At 39.3% G+C, this 16,005-nt stretch overlaps 1 protein-coding gene across 4 annotated transcripts; it reads right to left on the bottom strand.

Moving 5' to 3' along the window:
* Window positions 1-132: 132 nt before the first annotated feature.
* hsf1 (heat shock transcription factor 1) lies at window positions 133-15,060 on the bottom strand. Of its 4 annotated transcripts, XM_061742079.1 has the most exons (16): window positions 14,662-15,060; window positions 12,006-12,114; window positions 11,671-11,807; window positions 11,302-11,426; window positions 10,221-10,296; window positions 9,819-9,880; window positions 9,472-9,550; window positions 8,591-8,709; window positions 8,340-8,518; window positions 8,092-8,239; window positions 6,862-6,933; window positions 5,378-5,482; window positions 4,500-4,605; window positions 4,353-4,406; window positions 2,445-2,487; window positions 133-2,362 (listed from the first exon to the last, which is right to left on the bottom strand). In XM_061742079.1, exons 1-16 carry the CDS (start codon window positions 14,788-14,790, stop codon window positions 2,175-2,177), a joined length of 1,731 nt encoding a protein of 576 aa, XP_061598063.1. In that variant the 5' UTR covers window positions 14,791-15,060; the 3' UTR covers window positions 133-2,174. The 4 variants fall into 4 exon arrangements, with proteins under 4 accessions (XP_061598063.1, XP_061598065.1, XP_061598064.1 ...); XM_061742081.1 differs by lacking the exon at window positions 5,378-5,482; XM_061742080.1 differs by lacking the exon at window positions 6,862-6,933.
* Between the last annotated feature and the right edge of the window lie 945 nt (window positions 15,061-16,005).

The raw sequence follows: 16,005 nt of genomic DNA, 5'->3' as shown, positions 1-16,005 counted from the left end.
CAGTGTAATATGTGGTTTGAAACTCTTACAATAAATATGTTTATTTTGAACATCAAACTGTTTGTGTTTTGTGCGTGTTGACAACAATCTGATCACTGTCATTATTAATTTAAAAAAATCATTCCAACAATGCTGTATTTAAATCATTTTATTAAACCAAAGTTTTGCATTCAAAACATTTAACAATATTTGTGTCTTTAAACCCCATCTTTGTTAATCACAATCGCCCTCTAACTGGCATTAGGAAAGCTGTCAGATGTTACATTAAATAGATGGCTTATATCTGAATAGAAAGCAGTTATTAAACAAACGTTGATATATTGATAATAAAGGCTTTTACACTGCAGGCGGCTTTCTGTCTGTAAAGATGCCAACAAACTCACAGATAATCCGACCAATGAAACCAAACTTTAGACATTAGGAGTCACCTTACTGTAGCATAATTAAAGGAAATTGTAATACAAACGTAATTGTATATCAATGAAAGATTTCATCTGAATGCAGATTCTTTGATGTAGAACAGGTTTACAGTGATGTAAACATTTTGTCTACTAAACAGCTTTTTTCAAAGATTTTCTGAAATCATCTTGAAATGTTTTAACTTAAAAACCAAAATTCTTAAAAGTATAACTTTGTTTCTTTGGAACTGCAGTCAAGCTTCCATTTTATCTTTTAATTTCAAATTAATGTATCCTCACTTGTGAAGAACTCAAATCTAAAATGTAGGGGTTCTCTGAAGTTTCTCATTTGAGTCACAGATCCAGTCTGGAACGATCCGATTCCCCAGAACTGATGTCCTAAAACCATCTCTGCCACCAGTGTGCTTCGGCTCTGATCTGACGCTAGAACCAGTACGTAGAAATGACTTGAGATCAGCTTGCTGATCCTGATTGTGAACACACTGTATGAAACTGTTTAGATATGTTTATTTGAATAATAAACATTTGAAATGCTGAGGAATAATACTTGAAATAACAGTCACAGTTGTCTGACACACAATCTGAGCCACTACTGACGCGACAGGATTTTTCTTAGTGCAGTTGACCGTAGCCATAAGTGGACTGTCTCTACTGTAACAAGTCTAAATTCAACAAAGCATGTTAAAGAGCTGCAGTTCCAACTGTTTAACAGGGATGTGTCTGTGCGGCGCTGAGCGTTAGGTCATCTGCACTTTGGAAGCTCTCAGAACTGCCGCAGCGCTTAAAATCATGTCCCTCTGGTCTCCAGCACTGTGTCGGTTGAGCAGAGATCATCAGGTGAACGGCTGAAGCAGCGGGAAAGCAGTAGTGAAAACATCCCAAAGTCATTTGTTGCAAGTGGATTTAACTTAAGTCCAAGGAAAATCATCAAAGCAAACCTGCTCATCTGGCATTCTTAAATTGGCATACTACTCTTTTGGCATGTCCTACGTTTGACCAAAAATGTAGTATCTGTATTGCAGGTTATGTGCACCTGCCCAATCTGCAGTATGCAAGAAATACCCAAATGAACAATTTCTGGAAAAATGTCCAATGTGCAGCTGGCTTGGTTATATTGCATACCGTATCCCATAATGCAACGGAGCACTACACTGGACGCCAGTCACATGACCCCTGTGACGAGCTTCTTCATAATGGAGTTTTGGTGACGTAACTCCTGGACCGGTATGCAGCACATTTATACTCCAGTTAGTCGTATGCAGCTCGTGTCTCTGTCTGTCGTTTCCATGGTACCAAAGGTGATGCAAAAAGGGAAAAACACTTTGTAATATAATAAACTCTTCCAAAAATATTCAGACTCTCTTCTTTATATTTAAATTGTCAAAACTAATACAACCATAAAATCTGACTTGAATCTACAGAGCACTGAGTGACTCTGGGTCATGTGAACACATGACCCAGAGTCACTAAGAACCCCTTTCTCTTCTTTTTTTTTGTTTTCATCTCTCTTTTACAACAAGCAACAAAACAAAAGGATTTCAATTTGCAGGAAACAAAACAATCTAAAACAAAGAGTAAAATAAAACAAGTATAGAAATGGATTAATATCAATCAATAACATCTGTGTAATAAAAGCATGACCTGTTTTCTAATGATTGATCTACAACCGATTAATGTCATCAACTATTGCTGCTGCTGAGTCAGTACTCGGTGTTCTGTTGCCGTGGTTGCAGACGAGTCAGCACATTCCCGGGGTCAGAGGTTAGAGTCCAGGTGGGTGTGCCTCAGCAGGGCGTCGGCCGGGTCGTCGGTGGGCGTGTCGGAGCCGAAGAACGGCTCCGTCTCCAGCTCCAGCAGGGACGGCAGGTCGGCCCCGACCTCCCCCAGACCGGCTGGTTCAGACACCTGGAACGGTGAGGCCGTGTACTGGACCAGCTGCTTCCCTGCAGGGGAGAGAGGACACGGAGTCAGCATGACAGGAACAGATGCTCTTACATCATCGGAATCAAGTGGAATGACAGATACCTGTGTTAATGTCACTGTCTCTTGGGGGTTCGTCAGACAGCAGCTGACAGAGAAAGAAAACAGTCGTATGTATGTCATCAACACGATATACACATTTAATCATCTCTAAAAGTTGAGGTTTTAAAAACAAAATGAAATGTTTTATTTTCTAGCATTATAATTATGATAATTACATGAATGAAGCATGCATAAAAAGTAAAGGCTGAGTTATGGTTCTGCGTCAAAACGACGCCGTGCCTACGGCGTGTGCAACGCGTCGACGCAGATCACACGCCGTCACTGACGCCGTCACTGACTTTCAGCGCTCTTTTCTTCGTGTATGTGTGATTCTGTTTTGGTTTTTTTGCACAATAGTTGTCCTTATCACTTTGATTCACTGTGACCGGAAAAGTCAGATAAACCATTCAGGAAAAGATCGCTAGTCTTCAGAAACCACCAAGTAATCCAGCTGTTATCTGGGTAATTTACACACTTTCAGATAAAGTTGCCGAAGATCACGCCAGAATAAAAGGGATTTATGGTTCCGCGTTACACCAACTACGGCGTAGGTTACGTAACCTTCGCGTCGATGTACGCGGCGACGCGCGCCGTACGGCGTACCCTACGCCGTAGGCTCTGCGTCGATTTAACGCGGACCCATAAATCATCTCCAGAGCCGGCAGACAGAAATCTCGAAATTTCGGAGCAAATTCCTTAACAGGCGTAGCTACAACTGTTAGATTTCATCCATTAAACCAACATCTTCCTAAATGATTTATTTCAGCCAGCGTAATTCTCAACAGAGCTGCAGGTTTCTCTCCCGGGACGACGGCGCTGGGTTGACCCGGCGATCACGTCTATTCTCGGGCTGTGAGCTGCTGCTGCTCCCCGGAGCCGGCGGCTCTTCCCTTCTCCGAAAACGTCGAGTCAAATTTCTTAACAGGCGTTATTTGGATAAACTGAGCCCAGGTTGGGGATCTTAACGGTTACTTTTACGCCTGAAAAAATATTAAAACTTAATAAAGTGCCATATTAACAGCGCTACAGCTGAAATTAAAACAGCTTTTGGCTCTCAGCTTCCTGATCAGGGTAGGGATGAAAACGAGGGGGAGTAGGAGAATGGGACAGGCACCTGGGCCAAGTGCCCTAGATCTCAAGTGCCCTAAAATCTCCCGCTTCTTTTTTAGGGGTTAGGGAAGAAAAGAAGGGCGAGTGGAGAAAAGAAGGGCGAGTGAAGTTGAATTGGGATTGGGCCTTAGTTTGCATCATAACTTCTCCTCAGCTGCCGGTTTACCTGCCGAACTTCCACCCACTTTTCTCCAGATTGTCGCTACGTTTCTCCACTTTCTGTTATCTCTGCTCTTATTTTCTTCTCTATTCTTTCTTATACTATTTTTTATTTTTCTTCTTCGTGACAGGGGTTCGCTTTGGCCTGGCGAGTTAAGTTCAGCATTCGCTTTAAAGATATCTGGCGTTGTGAATGGGTATAACGTCTAAACCCCGAATGTAAGACGACCCCCACTTTTTCAGTCTTATTTCAATGCAAAAAACACCGTTTCATATTCAGGCCAATACGGTACATTTTTGTCCTTAAAAGAGTGTCCCCTTTCCTTGAGATGCAAGTGGACCTGAAACATCGTCAAGAACAAGGAAAATGGAAGCCCAGTTGCCTTCATTCAAATATTTTATTTTTGGCCTTTATTTTGAAAGTGGGTGGACAGAAAACGTGGGTAGAGAGAGAAGACGCAGTAAAGAGTGACAGACCAGGATTCAAACCTGTGCTGCCTTGCACAAGGGCGATAGACTCCATATATGCTGCTCCTGCTCAACCCACTGAGCTATCTGGGGCTCGTTCATTCAAATCTTTAAGAGTTAACATGACGTGGATGCTGGTAATCCTCAACCGTGTAATGTAACTGCAATACTCACATTGTCCAAACTATCAAGGTCGAAGTCTCCAACGGCACTGGACGAACCGAAGAACTAAAAACACACACAAAGGGTCTAATATGAACAAACACACACAAGCAACTGAGGACAGACTAATATTGCTATGCGAGACACGGGTGGACCGACCTCCATCAGCGGAGCTGCATCAAAGGTGAAGGTCTGTGAGTTTAAAATGTTCTGCAGGTTTTCCAAACCGTTGTCGATGCTGTCAACGTGATTAGAGAGTTCACACCTGAGAAAGACGAGGGAGAAAGAGAGGTGAGAGTTGGTATCACCCGTTTAGTGATAGTCAAATGTTTTGTCAAAGCTGATCCAAACCAACAATGTGTCTCGCTGCTGTCCAACTTCCTTTCTGTCTCAGAGCTTTCACTGCCTGTCTACCTTATGGTAATTAAACTGAAACGGATTCATTTAATTACCACAAACTAGGAGTAGACTTACAAGCAGGCAATAGATCTGAGCTTAAGAGGATCACATTTTGTTTTTTTTTGTAATTATTATTTCACATTTGGCATGTTTCATTTGAATTTGATTAATTTTAACTACTTAATTAAATTTAAGAGTCCCAAAATTCCAGTATCCTGAATCGGTATAGTTTACTAAGGAAAAATAAACAAGTAGATGAAAGAAAAAAAAAAAAAACCAAGTTGCCAAACTGCTGGAAAGTTCCAAGTGCTGCAGAAAATGACTCATGGTTGAGATCTCAAGAGATTGCCACGAAATGCATTGATGTCTTTGTAAACCACCTCCCACTGACATTTCTGCAGACGATAAGTTTTCAATTGAAGTTATAAGGGGCCAATTTCAGCTGCAGATTACACCAAAATCTGATGGACATGCAGTAACTGACTTGGATACACAATGTTGGTCTGGTATGTTCATACAATGACTAATGATTAAAACAAATAAATGACAAATTCCACCAGAAGTGGGAAATAAAGCCCTATTTTTAATGTTTACAATCATAGTGGATTGGACTGTATATAAAAGAGGGATGCAGCTACCGTGCCGTGACTCTTGACTCATCGTGTTGCAGTCCCCTGACTTGAGTATTTCTGGCAGACGCCGCTTTGTTTTGTGACGAGTGAGAGGTGGCGCTCAGTGACAATCTGTGGACACCATGCATGCAAGTAAAGTAGCAATTTGTCAGTGATAAGATCGTGATCCGCAAGCTGAAGCATCTTTACTGTCAAGCTGACAGTAATATCAACCGAGGTCACAAAAACCCATAGGAAATCTATTTACTGATGTACAAAATCAACTCGTATGTATACATGTCCCCCTCTAAACCAGGGTAGTCGTGATTGCCGGCCGTTATTAAATATAATGAAGGTTTAATGCATAAGTTTCACATTCCAGATCCAGAAACTTCATCCACCTTTTATCAGAGGTGGAAAAAGTACAAAAATATTGTACTTAAGTAAAAGTACAAATTTTCTGCTTGAAAATTACTTAAGTAAAAGTAAAAAGTACCCATTAAGAACATTACTTAAGTAAAAGTATAAAAGTACCTCAACTTAAATATAATAAAGTACCAAAAGTACATGGTGTAAAATGTACTTAAGTACAAAAGTACAAAGTACAAAGTATAAAATTATTTTCAAAAGGATTTCAAAGAAATGAAGAATCCAAGAATTTGCTTACAACTCTGTTGTAAGCAAATTCTTGCTTACAACAAAATGCTTATGGTGATATTATTCTGACCCCTTTAGCGTTTGTCTCCATTACCCCATTTTAATTTCTCCCTTTGCTCATCACTGCTGCTGTCCCCCATTGGCCCCGCTGACAGGTTCACCCCCAGCCTGTATATGCAGTGACAACATTAAGCAACCCCAGCTGATAAAGGATGAGACTTTTGAACTTTTAAATGCCAAAACCACCTTAGAAGGGGTGGAATCAAAGAATGGTGCGCATGGACACGCGTCGGCTGCCGCTCGAGGCTGATTTATGGTTCCGCGTTACACCAACGTACCCTACGGCGAGGCTCTGCGTCGATTTAACGCGGAACCATAATTCAGGCTTCAGTCCTCATCGGTACTCGACGCGACGGCGGTTCCTCCGACCTTCCGGCCCGCCTCTGCGGCGCAACTCTCCCGGGAGCTGCGGCTCCTTCCTCCGCCTTATGGTTCCGCGTTAAATCGACGCACACTTTACGCCGTAGGCTACGGCGTAGGGTGTTAGTCGCCGCGTACCCTACGCCGTAGCTCTGCGTCGGTGTAACGCGGAACCATAAATCAGACCCCGCTGTGCTGTTCTTTAATTTGTAGCGAGTAACGACGTGTCCAATTTTAAATATAGCGGATTAAAAGTACGATTTTTTCCTTGAAAATGTAACGAAGTAAAAGTAAAAGTACAGAAAAATGAAAGTATCAATAAAAGTACAAATTCTCAAAAATCTTACTTAAGTACAATAACGAAGTACTTGTACTTCGTTACTTTACACCACTGCCTTTTATATACAGTTTAAGACAACTATTACAAGATTCACTTCTCAGGTTGTGTTGATACGATGCGCCAAACATCAGATGGGAGCCCATCTGCAGAGGGGGGAGGGAGGAATCTGAGGGAAGCAAAAGGGTTTTAATGAAACACTTCCATCAATCTGATCATTAATGTAACAAACAGTGAAACCCTGGAATGTTAATTTACACAGCAACTACTCAGAATTAAAACACCTAAATGCAGCCATATGTACTGTATTTTGCGGACCATTAGGCGCACCGCATTGTAAGGCGCAATATCAATTAATGGGTCTATCTTCATACATAAGGCGCACCGGGTTATAAGGTGCATGATAAAACATATATAAAGAGAAACAAAAAAGATAAGTTGAACTTTATTCAACTCCTTCACAATAACTCAGGATATTGTTCAGTTGTAACTAATACAGAAAAATACGCTCACATTTTAAATCACCCGTCTTCCACAAATCAATTACATTACAATTACTACAAATACATTGCTGTTGCCGGCGATAGCAGAAACCTGAAGTTAGTATGAGGTTGGAACTACGTTGTATTTCAACATTTGATTATAAATGGATTATGATATAGATTTGAAAATGTGGTTTATGCTACAAACCTAATGTTGGCTTTATTATAATAGTTAACGCTGACTAGATGTTGGATTATGGTTGTTTGCCAGCACCACATAGTTATCTAACGGTGCCTGACGTTGCGACCCGTATCCAACCACGGACCGACTTTAAGGAGTCGGCTGTACGACCATCAGTCTAGCGGAGCAGCTTCGTCTCCTACCAAAGTCCCACTGGTTTTTAAGCGCAGTGTACCACATAGAATTGGTTCGAGGTCAGTAAGCACAACAACATTCATACATAAGACGCACCTGATAATAGGGCGCACTGCCGATTTTTGAGAACAATTAAGGATTTTAAGTGCGCCTTATAGTGCGGAAAATACAGTAAGTGCATTACTGTGTAAGATGTGCACACCGTACATGGTTAAGGGCAACGAGGGCACAGAGACATCTGAGGGCAACAAGGGCAACGAGGGGACTGTTTTGGCAGCTGCTCACAGCTATACAAGTACAAAGCAGTTGCTGACTGTTTCCTGGGGCTGTTTTTAGCAGATACAGAACAGCTATTGGACAACTGTTGACAGGTGTTGGGGTGTTGTTTAGACAGTTCTCAGTTAGGCAGTTGCTGGACCAGCATTAACTGTAGCATCAAACCCAGGTGTCACCCTGACTGCACACGTACCTGCCAATGCAGGCGACAGTCTGACATTTCTTCTCAGCCATCGTGGGGTTAACTGCAGAGTTTGTAGCAGCAAGGCCTGGTAACTGGTTGGCTGGTGCTGTTGAAACGGACCCGGTGGCTGCAGGGTTCATCACAACAATGGAACTGGCTACAGAGGAAAGAGACTGAGTTTAAACTGGGAGAAAGCATTATTTTAATAGCAATCATCTCTAAACAAACATCCAACTATTAGCCCATATCATGAATACCTGTTGGGCTTATAGTGGAGCTGACTGGTGTTGGTGGTGTTTCGTCCTGGAGGATGGAGTTGATGAAGGTGGTGGGGGAAAGTGGCGTCTCTACACTTGCAGACTCTTCCTCCAGAACAGGACACTCCTCAACCTCAGGACTGGACGGCTCCTGTTTAATATCTGCTAGCTGGATCTGCCTGCAGGTTTGTCAGACAGGGTTAGAAACTCATGACTGATCAACAAAGGACATTGATCTCACTCGTAATCACCTTGGATCAGCGCAATCACCAACGACTTCCTCCGGGGTGTGTGTGACCAACTCAGTGATGTCAGAGATGACTGGCCCAGAATTCAACAGAGACTCAGCTGAGAAAGGACTGGCTGCAGCCTGAAGGGACGAGCACAGACACAAGACGGAGCTTTAAAGGGTTTCACTTAGAACCAGTCATTGGCCACAATGACAAACACATTGTGACATGTTGACTTAAACTGCTTATGGTCGAGTTAAGACAAACACTTACAGAGAAGAAAAGAAATTTAAAAAAAAATTCAAAAGTACTAGTGCTGACAATCTACAGGACTGTCTCAGAAAATTAGAATATTGTGATTTTCTATAATGCAATTACAAAAACAGAAATGTCATACATTCTAGATTCATTACAAATCAACTGAAATATTGCAAGCCTTTTATTATTTTAATATTGCTGATCATGGCTTACAGTTTAAGAAAACTCAAATATCCTATCTCAAAAAAATAGAATATTCTGGGAATCTTAATCTTAAGCTGTAAGACATAATCAGCTCACTCACTCATCCTCTTTCGCTTTATCCGTTCCCGGGTCGCGGGGGCAGCATAAATCAGCAATATTAAAATAATAAAAGGCTTGCAATATTTCAGTTGTTTTGTAATGAATCCAGAATGTATGACATTTTTGTTTTTTTAATTCCATTACAGAAAATAAAGAACTTTATCACAATATTCTAATTTTCTGAGACACTCCTGTATACGCCGACTGAAAAATAATGCAGCCTGTCCTGTTGTTTCCTTCTGTTACATATCATGTGGCGCAAACAATAGGTGACAGAGGGTAACCTGATTTGAATTTGCAATAAAATGTCAATCTTGAGTAGGAAAAGTGAAGCAGGTTACCTGCACGTGGTCCAATGAGAAGGGCCGGCTGTATTTAGGCAGAGAATGGGTAGAGCTAGAGTCATTGAGCATCAGAGGACTATAAGCAGAGGCGAGAAATATCACATTAATAAAGGAAACAAGAAAACAAAGTATCCACACTCACAACATTTAGGGGATGTTTAACTGAACTTATAACTGGAGTTTGGATAAGCGGAAAGGAGAGGACACAGAAATGAGAAATTGCAATATGTATGATGTGAAATAAATGTCCTATTCTAAAGATTTGCCGCACTTTATGACTGACAAAATCTCCACAGTATTCACACTAAAGGGTGTATTCATTTCTGCGTGAGTGGTAAACTTGCATCTTCCGCTTGACTCCCATAATCCTGTTGGTCTGGATTAGAGACACCAAAAATTGGATCAACTGTAAAAACAGACCGTTAATTATTAGTTCAGGGAGGGGCATGATGAGAAGACATTTTAAATAGACAACAGTTCAGCCATCAACAGTCACATGTATCCGAAAAGTCTCTTACGTTCCCCATTAAAATAAGGCATTACACAATGTGCCGTTATTTATGTATTTATATCCCAGTTCTTTATCCGTGTATGAATAATTTCTGTATGTGCACGTATGGACTGTTAGCCAAACCTCAAGGAGATGCCAAGCAAATGTAATGTTAAACCAAATGTGCAACAACAGTTACAGATTTTTATTCAATCTGGACATCAGACAGTTCACCAAGTGTGACTTCTTCTTTTACCTTGTTGACAACTTTCTGTTGTTGAGCATGTTTCTGTCTCAAACTGGCTACTTCCCTCCACAGAGATTCATTCTCACTGAAAATCAGACACAAGAAACACAAGATTAATTATAAACCCTCTCCATCAAACTGGTTCCGGTCCCTCATTAGAACTGGAGCCAAACTTAGAACAAGTACAAAAAGCAACAGTTCGGAGCCAAGAAAACTGGAGCAAAAAGAAAACTTAAGTCACTGCGGCTTCCAGACTCCTTGATTCACAAAAGAGGAATAAGAAAAAATCTGTTTTACCATGGAAGACAATTAGAAACAGCAGTGAAAGAACAACTTTTAAATGTTTTAAAAAACAGAATTCAGGGTTTGTGAACATTGTCCAAAGCAATAGATAAATTCTATTTGCAATGACCTTTTAAGATTGAATTTTAATGCAGTGTTTGAAACTTCACTGACAAAATGTTGTGTTTCAAAATTAAACTCTGGTGTTTATGGATCCTGTGAAACACAGATGTTATAAATCCTTTTTGGAGTGTAGTTCATAAATACCGGTCCACATTCGGAAACCATTGTTGACATACTAAAGGATGATCACAAAAGCAATGTATTATTTACAACAACCTATATAAATCCAGAGTGGCAATATTAAGTGATTTACTTTGACAGAAAACTATAGACATTGAGATGGGTCTTTTGATCACTGTGCCCTCAACAACATTTCAGTGCACACGCAAGAGAATTGAAAAGAGTAATTAGAGGAGAAGACCTGCATATTCAAGACCAAATCACTTTTTATTTACAATAGGCACAAAAGAGCATACTTTCTTTTCTTAGAGCCTTGAGTATGTGTGGTCCTTCTTTATGCACTACTGCAGCTATCGACATAAATGAACACTGCAGTTTACGAATGGCCAAATGTATAATACTACAGGTGAACATGCAAGTCATTTAAATAAATGTATGATAAGAAAAACAAGATTTTTTTCAAATGGCTGCTCAATTAAAGTTGAAATGATCTTGGTTCTTACTTTTCAGTTCCTAATCATCACTGTACATTGTAACCTGCTAGAAGCTTGATTCTGGTACTTACTGTTTCATGGCGATTATCCTGGAGTCAATGGTTTCCTGTTTTCCTTTCATCAGCTGAACATCGTTCAGGATCTTGCTCACTTCGTCTGAAGACATCTTCCCTTCCTCTTGACGGACTGACGACACCTGCCGCAGTCACATTAGAAATACTGTCACCATAGGCACCGGAAACAAACCGACGGATGGAAGAGTTACCAGGTTCAAAAACTCTTGGGACTACATGCTGGTATTTATAAAAATATTTCTGCACATGTTTTGTATTTGCAGACCCAAATCCAAAATAACATGAAACTCTAGAACAAAATAGTCTTATTGATATACATTGCAAACCTCTAATTTGGTGTTTTCAGGTATCTATAGAAGTACGTACATTGGTGACTTTGCGTTTGATGTTCTCCAATAGGCGATCTTGTCCTCTGATGAAGAATGGGTGCTGGAACTCGGTGTCATCTTTCTCTGGTTTCAACAAACCACCCTGTTCAATGTGCACCACCTTACGGAAACCGTCTAAGTATAAACATGTAAAGAAAAAAATCCATCACCATCAATAACCTCCTGCATTTCAGTTTAATTTCAATTCAGTCATTTTCAATTGGTAGTTCTGAGTTGTTGTTTTTTTTATTTTTACAGTGTTACTACTAGTGAGCAGCTCAATACAATGAATATTTATTGCTATTGCAATTAGAAGTAACTGCAGATACTCACACATATTAAGCTGTCGGATGAAGCTGGCCATGTTGTTGTGCTTGAAGAATTTTGGTAAAACCTCTTTCGAGAAACGGCCCTGATCAAACACATGGAAGCTGGTTCCGCTCTAACACAAAGACCAAAGACAAATTAGTGTCATTTACAACTAGAGGATTAGGATTACAACCAATCAGCATAAATTCATAACCAACTATTTTGTCATTTCATCAATAAGTTTTACAGGTTTTTTACACAGTAATGTGTGTTTTGAAGACAAGATGTTTCTCTTTTGTCGCATTTTGAAGTGAACTTATACATTTATTTTTGGTCTGTTAAATGTTAATAAAAAGTATCAAATTATCAGAAGAAAACCAGTAATGAGAATAAAAATGAATGACAGAGCCAATCAAATCTTAAACCGCCTTGCTTTTAAGACTACACTCTTTGGACAACGTGATTGCCGTCCATGTGCGACCACAATTAGTGTGTCCCAGTTTAACAGGCTGACTATACTGGAATGAAAGAGGAGTCACAGATGCAGCAGATCATTTTACACACTGATGATGTGGCATGTAGCAAGCAACACAGACTGGCTGAAGTCAACTAGACTGTTGTGGTTGTGGGTCAAATTGCCTTAGCAGTCAGTCACTTCCATATCTGTAAGTTACGGATATTTTCATATGATTCGGCTCAACTGTAAGAATCCCACCCCATCACAGACCAGGGAGCTGTAACGGTCTTGATGAGCTACAGTTTACCCAAACAAAGTTGTGTTTGAGAGCCAACTGATTTTTGCTTTATTGCAGGATGTTGATTGTAAGTATTCTGACAAGAAGTCTGCTATAAACTCAATCAATTTAAATAAAATGGTACTGAATTAATATCTCTGACTGTGAAATAAAAAAAAAACATGTAATAATGTGATGTACCTATCAAGTCACTACCTGATAAGCCTCATCGTGGAGCAAGATTATAGGATGTTAAAATGTACAGGACTGTCTCAGAAAATTAGAATATTGTGATAAAGTTCTTTATTTTCTGTAATGCAAAAATGTCATACATTCTGGATTAATTACAAATCAACTGAAATATTGCAAGCCTTTTATTATTTTAATATTGCTGATCATGGCTTACAGCTTAAGAAAAGTCAAATATCCTATCTCAAAAAATTAGAATATTTTGGGAATCTTAATCTTAAACTGTAAGCCATAATCAGCAATATTAAAATAATAAAAGGCTTGCAATATTTCAGTTGATTTGTAATGAATCCAAAATGTATGACATTTTTTTTTTTTTTTTTTTTTTTTTTTTTTTTTTTAAATTGCATTACAGAAAATAAAGAACTTTATCACAATATTCTTTTATTACAATTTTTATCAGCTTTCAAGTAGTGCATATTACAAGCTATAAAACAAGTAACACCACTACTTAATGTACACTCAGAGATAAAAAATATTTTTTGTTTTTTTTCTTATTTTAGTTTTGTTCTTGTATTTTGTTCTGGAAAAAGAACACATCAATCAAATAATTCCTCGGGCTAATGAAGTTTGAATATAAGGAGCTAGATCTTATTATCTTAAAACCAATTAGCTTCTGATCCGTCTCTTAATACTCCTGCAACTCTGGGCCAGATTAGCTGTAATACCGGGGTGTCTCTGCTATTTGAAGGGGGGAAATATTTGTACTGTACATATAAATCATTCATAATAAAACTGTGAAGTCATTGGGCATCATCAGCAAACTGCGAAATCTCGTTAATATGTCTTGCTTATTAACTCTATATTATTCTATGATTTATCCTTATTTGATTTATGGTAATATTGTTTGGGCAAATACATACCCTTCCAGTCTTCATCAACTTTATTTAATGCAAAAAAGATTTGTAAGACTGGCAATTTTTTCTAACTCTACGGAACCCTCTACTCCTTTGTTCAGAAAACTCAAAATTCTTACAGTATATGACATAAATATTCGTCAGATATGTGTGTTTTTATACAAACATATGTTTTTGCCTTTTTCTTTACCACTATCGTTTAGTATTTTTTTTAAATATAATTCTCAAATACATTCATATAATACCAGACAGGTCAATCATCTTCATCTTCCTTTTTATAATACTAAACACAGCCAGTTTTCCCTCAAATATCGTTGGTGTACAGATATAGAACTCCTAATCTCACATTATTAAAAGCTCTGTTTCTAAAGAGAGATTTTTAAAAGAAATGTATCATCTAATTTAATTCACATTTTAAAAAAATGTCACAAGCTTTCTTGTTGATTTTTCTGCTGTCGTTTATTTATTTATTTATTTTTTTTGTTTTGTGTGTGTTGATTATCTGTAATTATGTAGTCTAACCTTCTTTGTTTTTGGTTTATAGTTTTCGTCTTGTTGTGTTTTTTGTAATTACTGTTTTACTTCCTAAATTGAGGGGAGGTTTCGCTGCAGAAGCCTGTTGGCTTTTTCACCTCTCCTGTCACATTTGCTTTACTATTTTCGATTGTAAGTGTTACTTTTATTTGTGTGCAAACTAATAATAATAAAAAAATAAAAATAAATAAATACTGTGGTGTTATAATAAACGTTAAGGCAGGATCCAGATCCTGCTGGCCGAGTTAGGGCTGGGTTAGCTAGGCTAGGCTCAGCTAGGCTAAGCTAGGCTAGCTGGGTCAGTACCGGGCTCCAGCAGATGAGCTGGTCGGTGTCCGGATCCTCCACCAGGGTCCACAGCTTGGTCAGGAAGGCCGGGACGTTCCCCCCACTCAGAACCATAGCTGCTCCGCCTCCTCCTGCGTGGAACTCCATGTCAGTAGAGTGAACCTGCAGCTAATCAGAGCTAATGTGCTAACAGGCTCCCGTAAACACCATCCTCTGAATCCACTAACACCGGATAAACCGCGACACCGAGCCCAGCTGCGGCTGGAGCAGGGTCTCTGGAGCCTGGCTTCTAGTGGTGGGCTCTGTTAGTCTCTATAGGTTAACAGATAGCCTTTTAAAAAGCCTTTTTTTTTTAAACTCCGTCGTGGAAAATTCCAACAAATCCGCTAAAGCGAGCAACTGCGTAGCTACTTGACTGTCGCAGGAAGATGACATCACAGCTGGATGATGTGACGTATCATCTGGGCCGTGCCGTGCCGTGTCGTTCTGTTGATGTTTTCAACAGATATACACAATAAAGCTATTATATATATAAATATACATATATATGTACATACAAAATATTATTATTATTATTATTATTATTATTATTATTATTATTATTATTATTATTATTAATTATGGGCATGCCAAGTATTATTATTGTTGTTGTTGTTGTTGTTGTTGTTGTTGTTGTTGTTGTTGTTGTTGTTGTTGTCATTAATTAAAAAGATTATACAAAATTACATATTGAACAAACTCTGAAGTGATTGTGCAAAAAGGAGACATTTCATAAAAGGAAGAATATCATGAATAACCCTGAGAATCCTCTTCACAACAAAGTGATGCAGAAAAACTAGTTCATGCGTTTGTATCTTCTAGACTGGATTACTGTAATGTGTTGTTAGCAGGATGTCCAAGTAATTTGCTGAATAGGCTCCAGCTGATCCAGAATGCTGCAGCACGAGTGCTGACAGGAATCAGCAGGAGAGACCACGTCTCTCCAGTGTTAGCGTCGCTCCATTGGCTACCTGTAAAATTCAGAATCCAATTTAAAATTGTATTACTTGCGTATAAAGCCCAAAACGGCTTAGCTCCGCAGTATTTACAAGAACTGATTGTGCCTTATGTTCCTGGCAGAGCTCTCCGTTCTCGGAGTGCAGGTTTACTCGTAGTTCCTAGAGTATCTAAATGTAGATTTGGAGGGCGGGCGTTCTGCTATCAGGCACCATCACTATGGAACCAACTTCCAATCTGGGTTAAGGAGGCTGACACCACCTCCACCTTTAAAACCTTTCTGTTTAGTAAAGCCTATAGACTATAGTTAGTGTTTAGTAAACCTCTAGCTGGTGTTGGTAAATCTCTAGGTAGTGTAAACTCTAG

Source organism: Cololabis saira, chromosome 15 (assembly GCF_033807715.1).
Source record: "Cololabis saira isolate AMF1-May2022 chromosome 15, fColSai1.1, whole genome shotgun sequence".
In the NCBI taxonomy this organism is placed as follows: Eukaryota; Metazoa; Chordata; class Actinopteri; order Beloniformes; family Belonidae; genus Cololabis; species Cololabis saira.
Note: the sequence above shows the minus strand (reverse complement) of the source record. Positions and strands in the feature narration are given on the sequence as shown.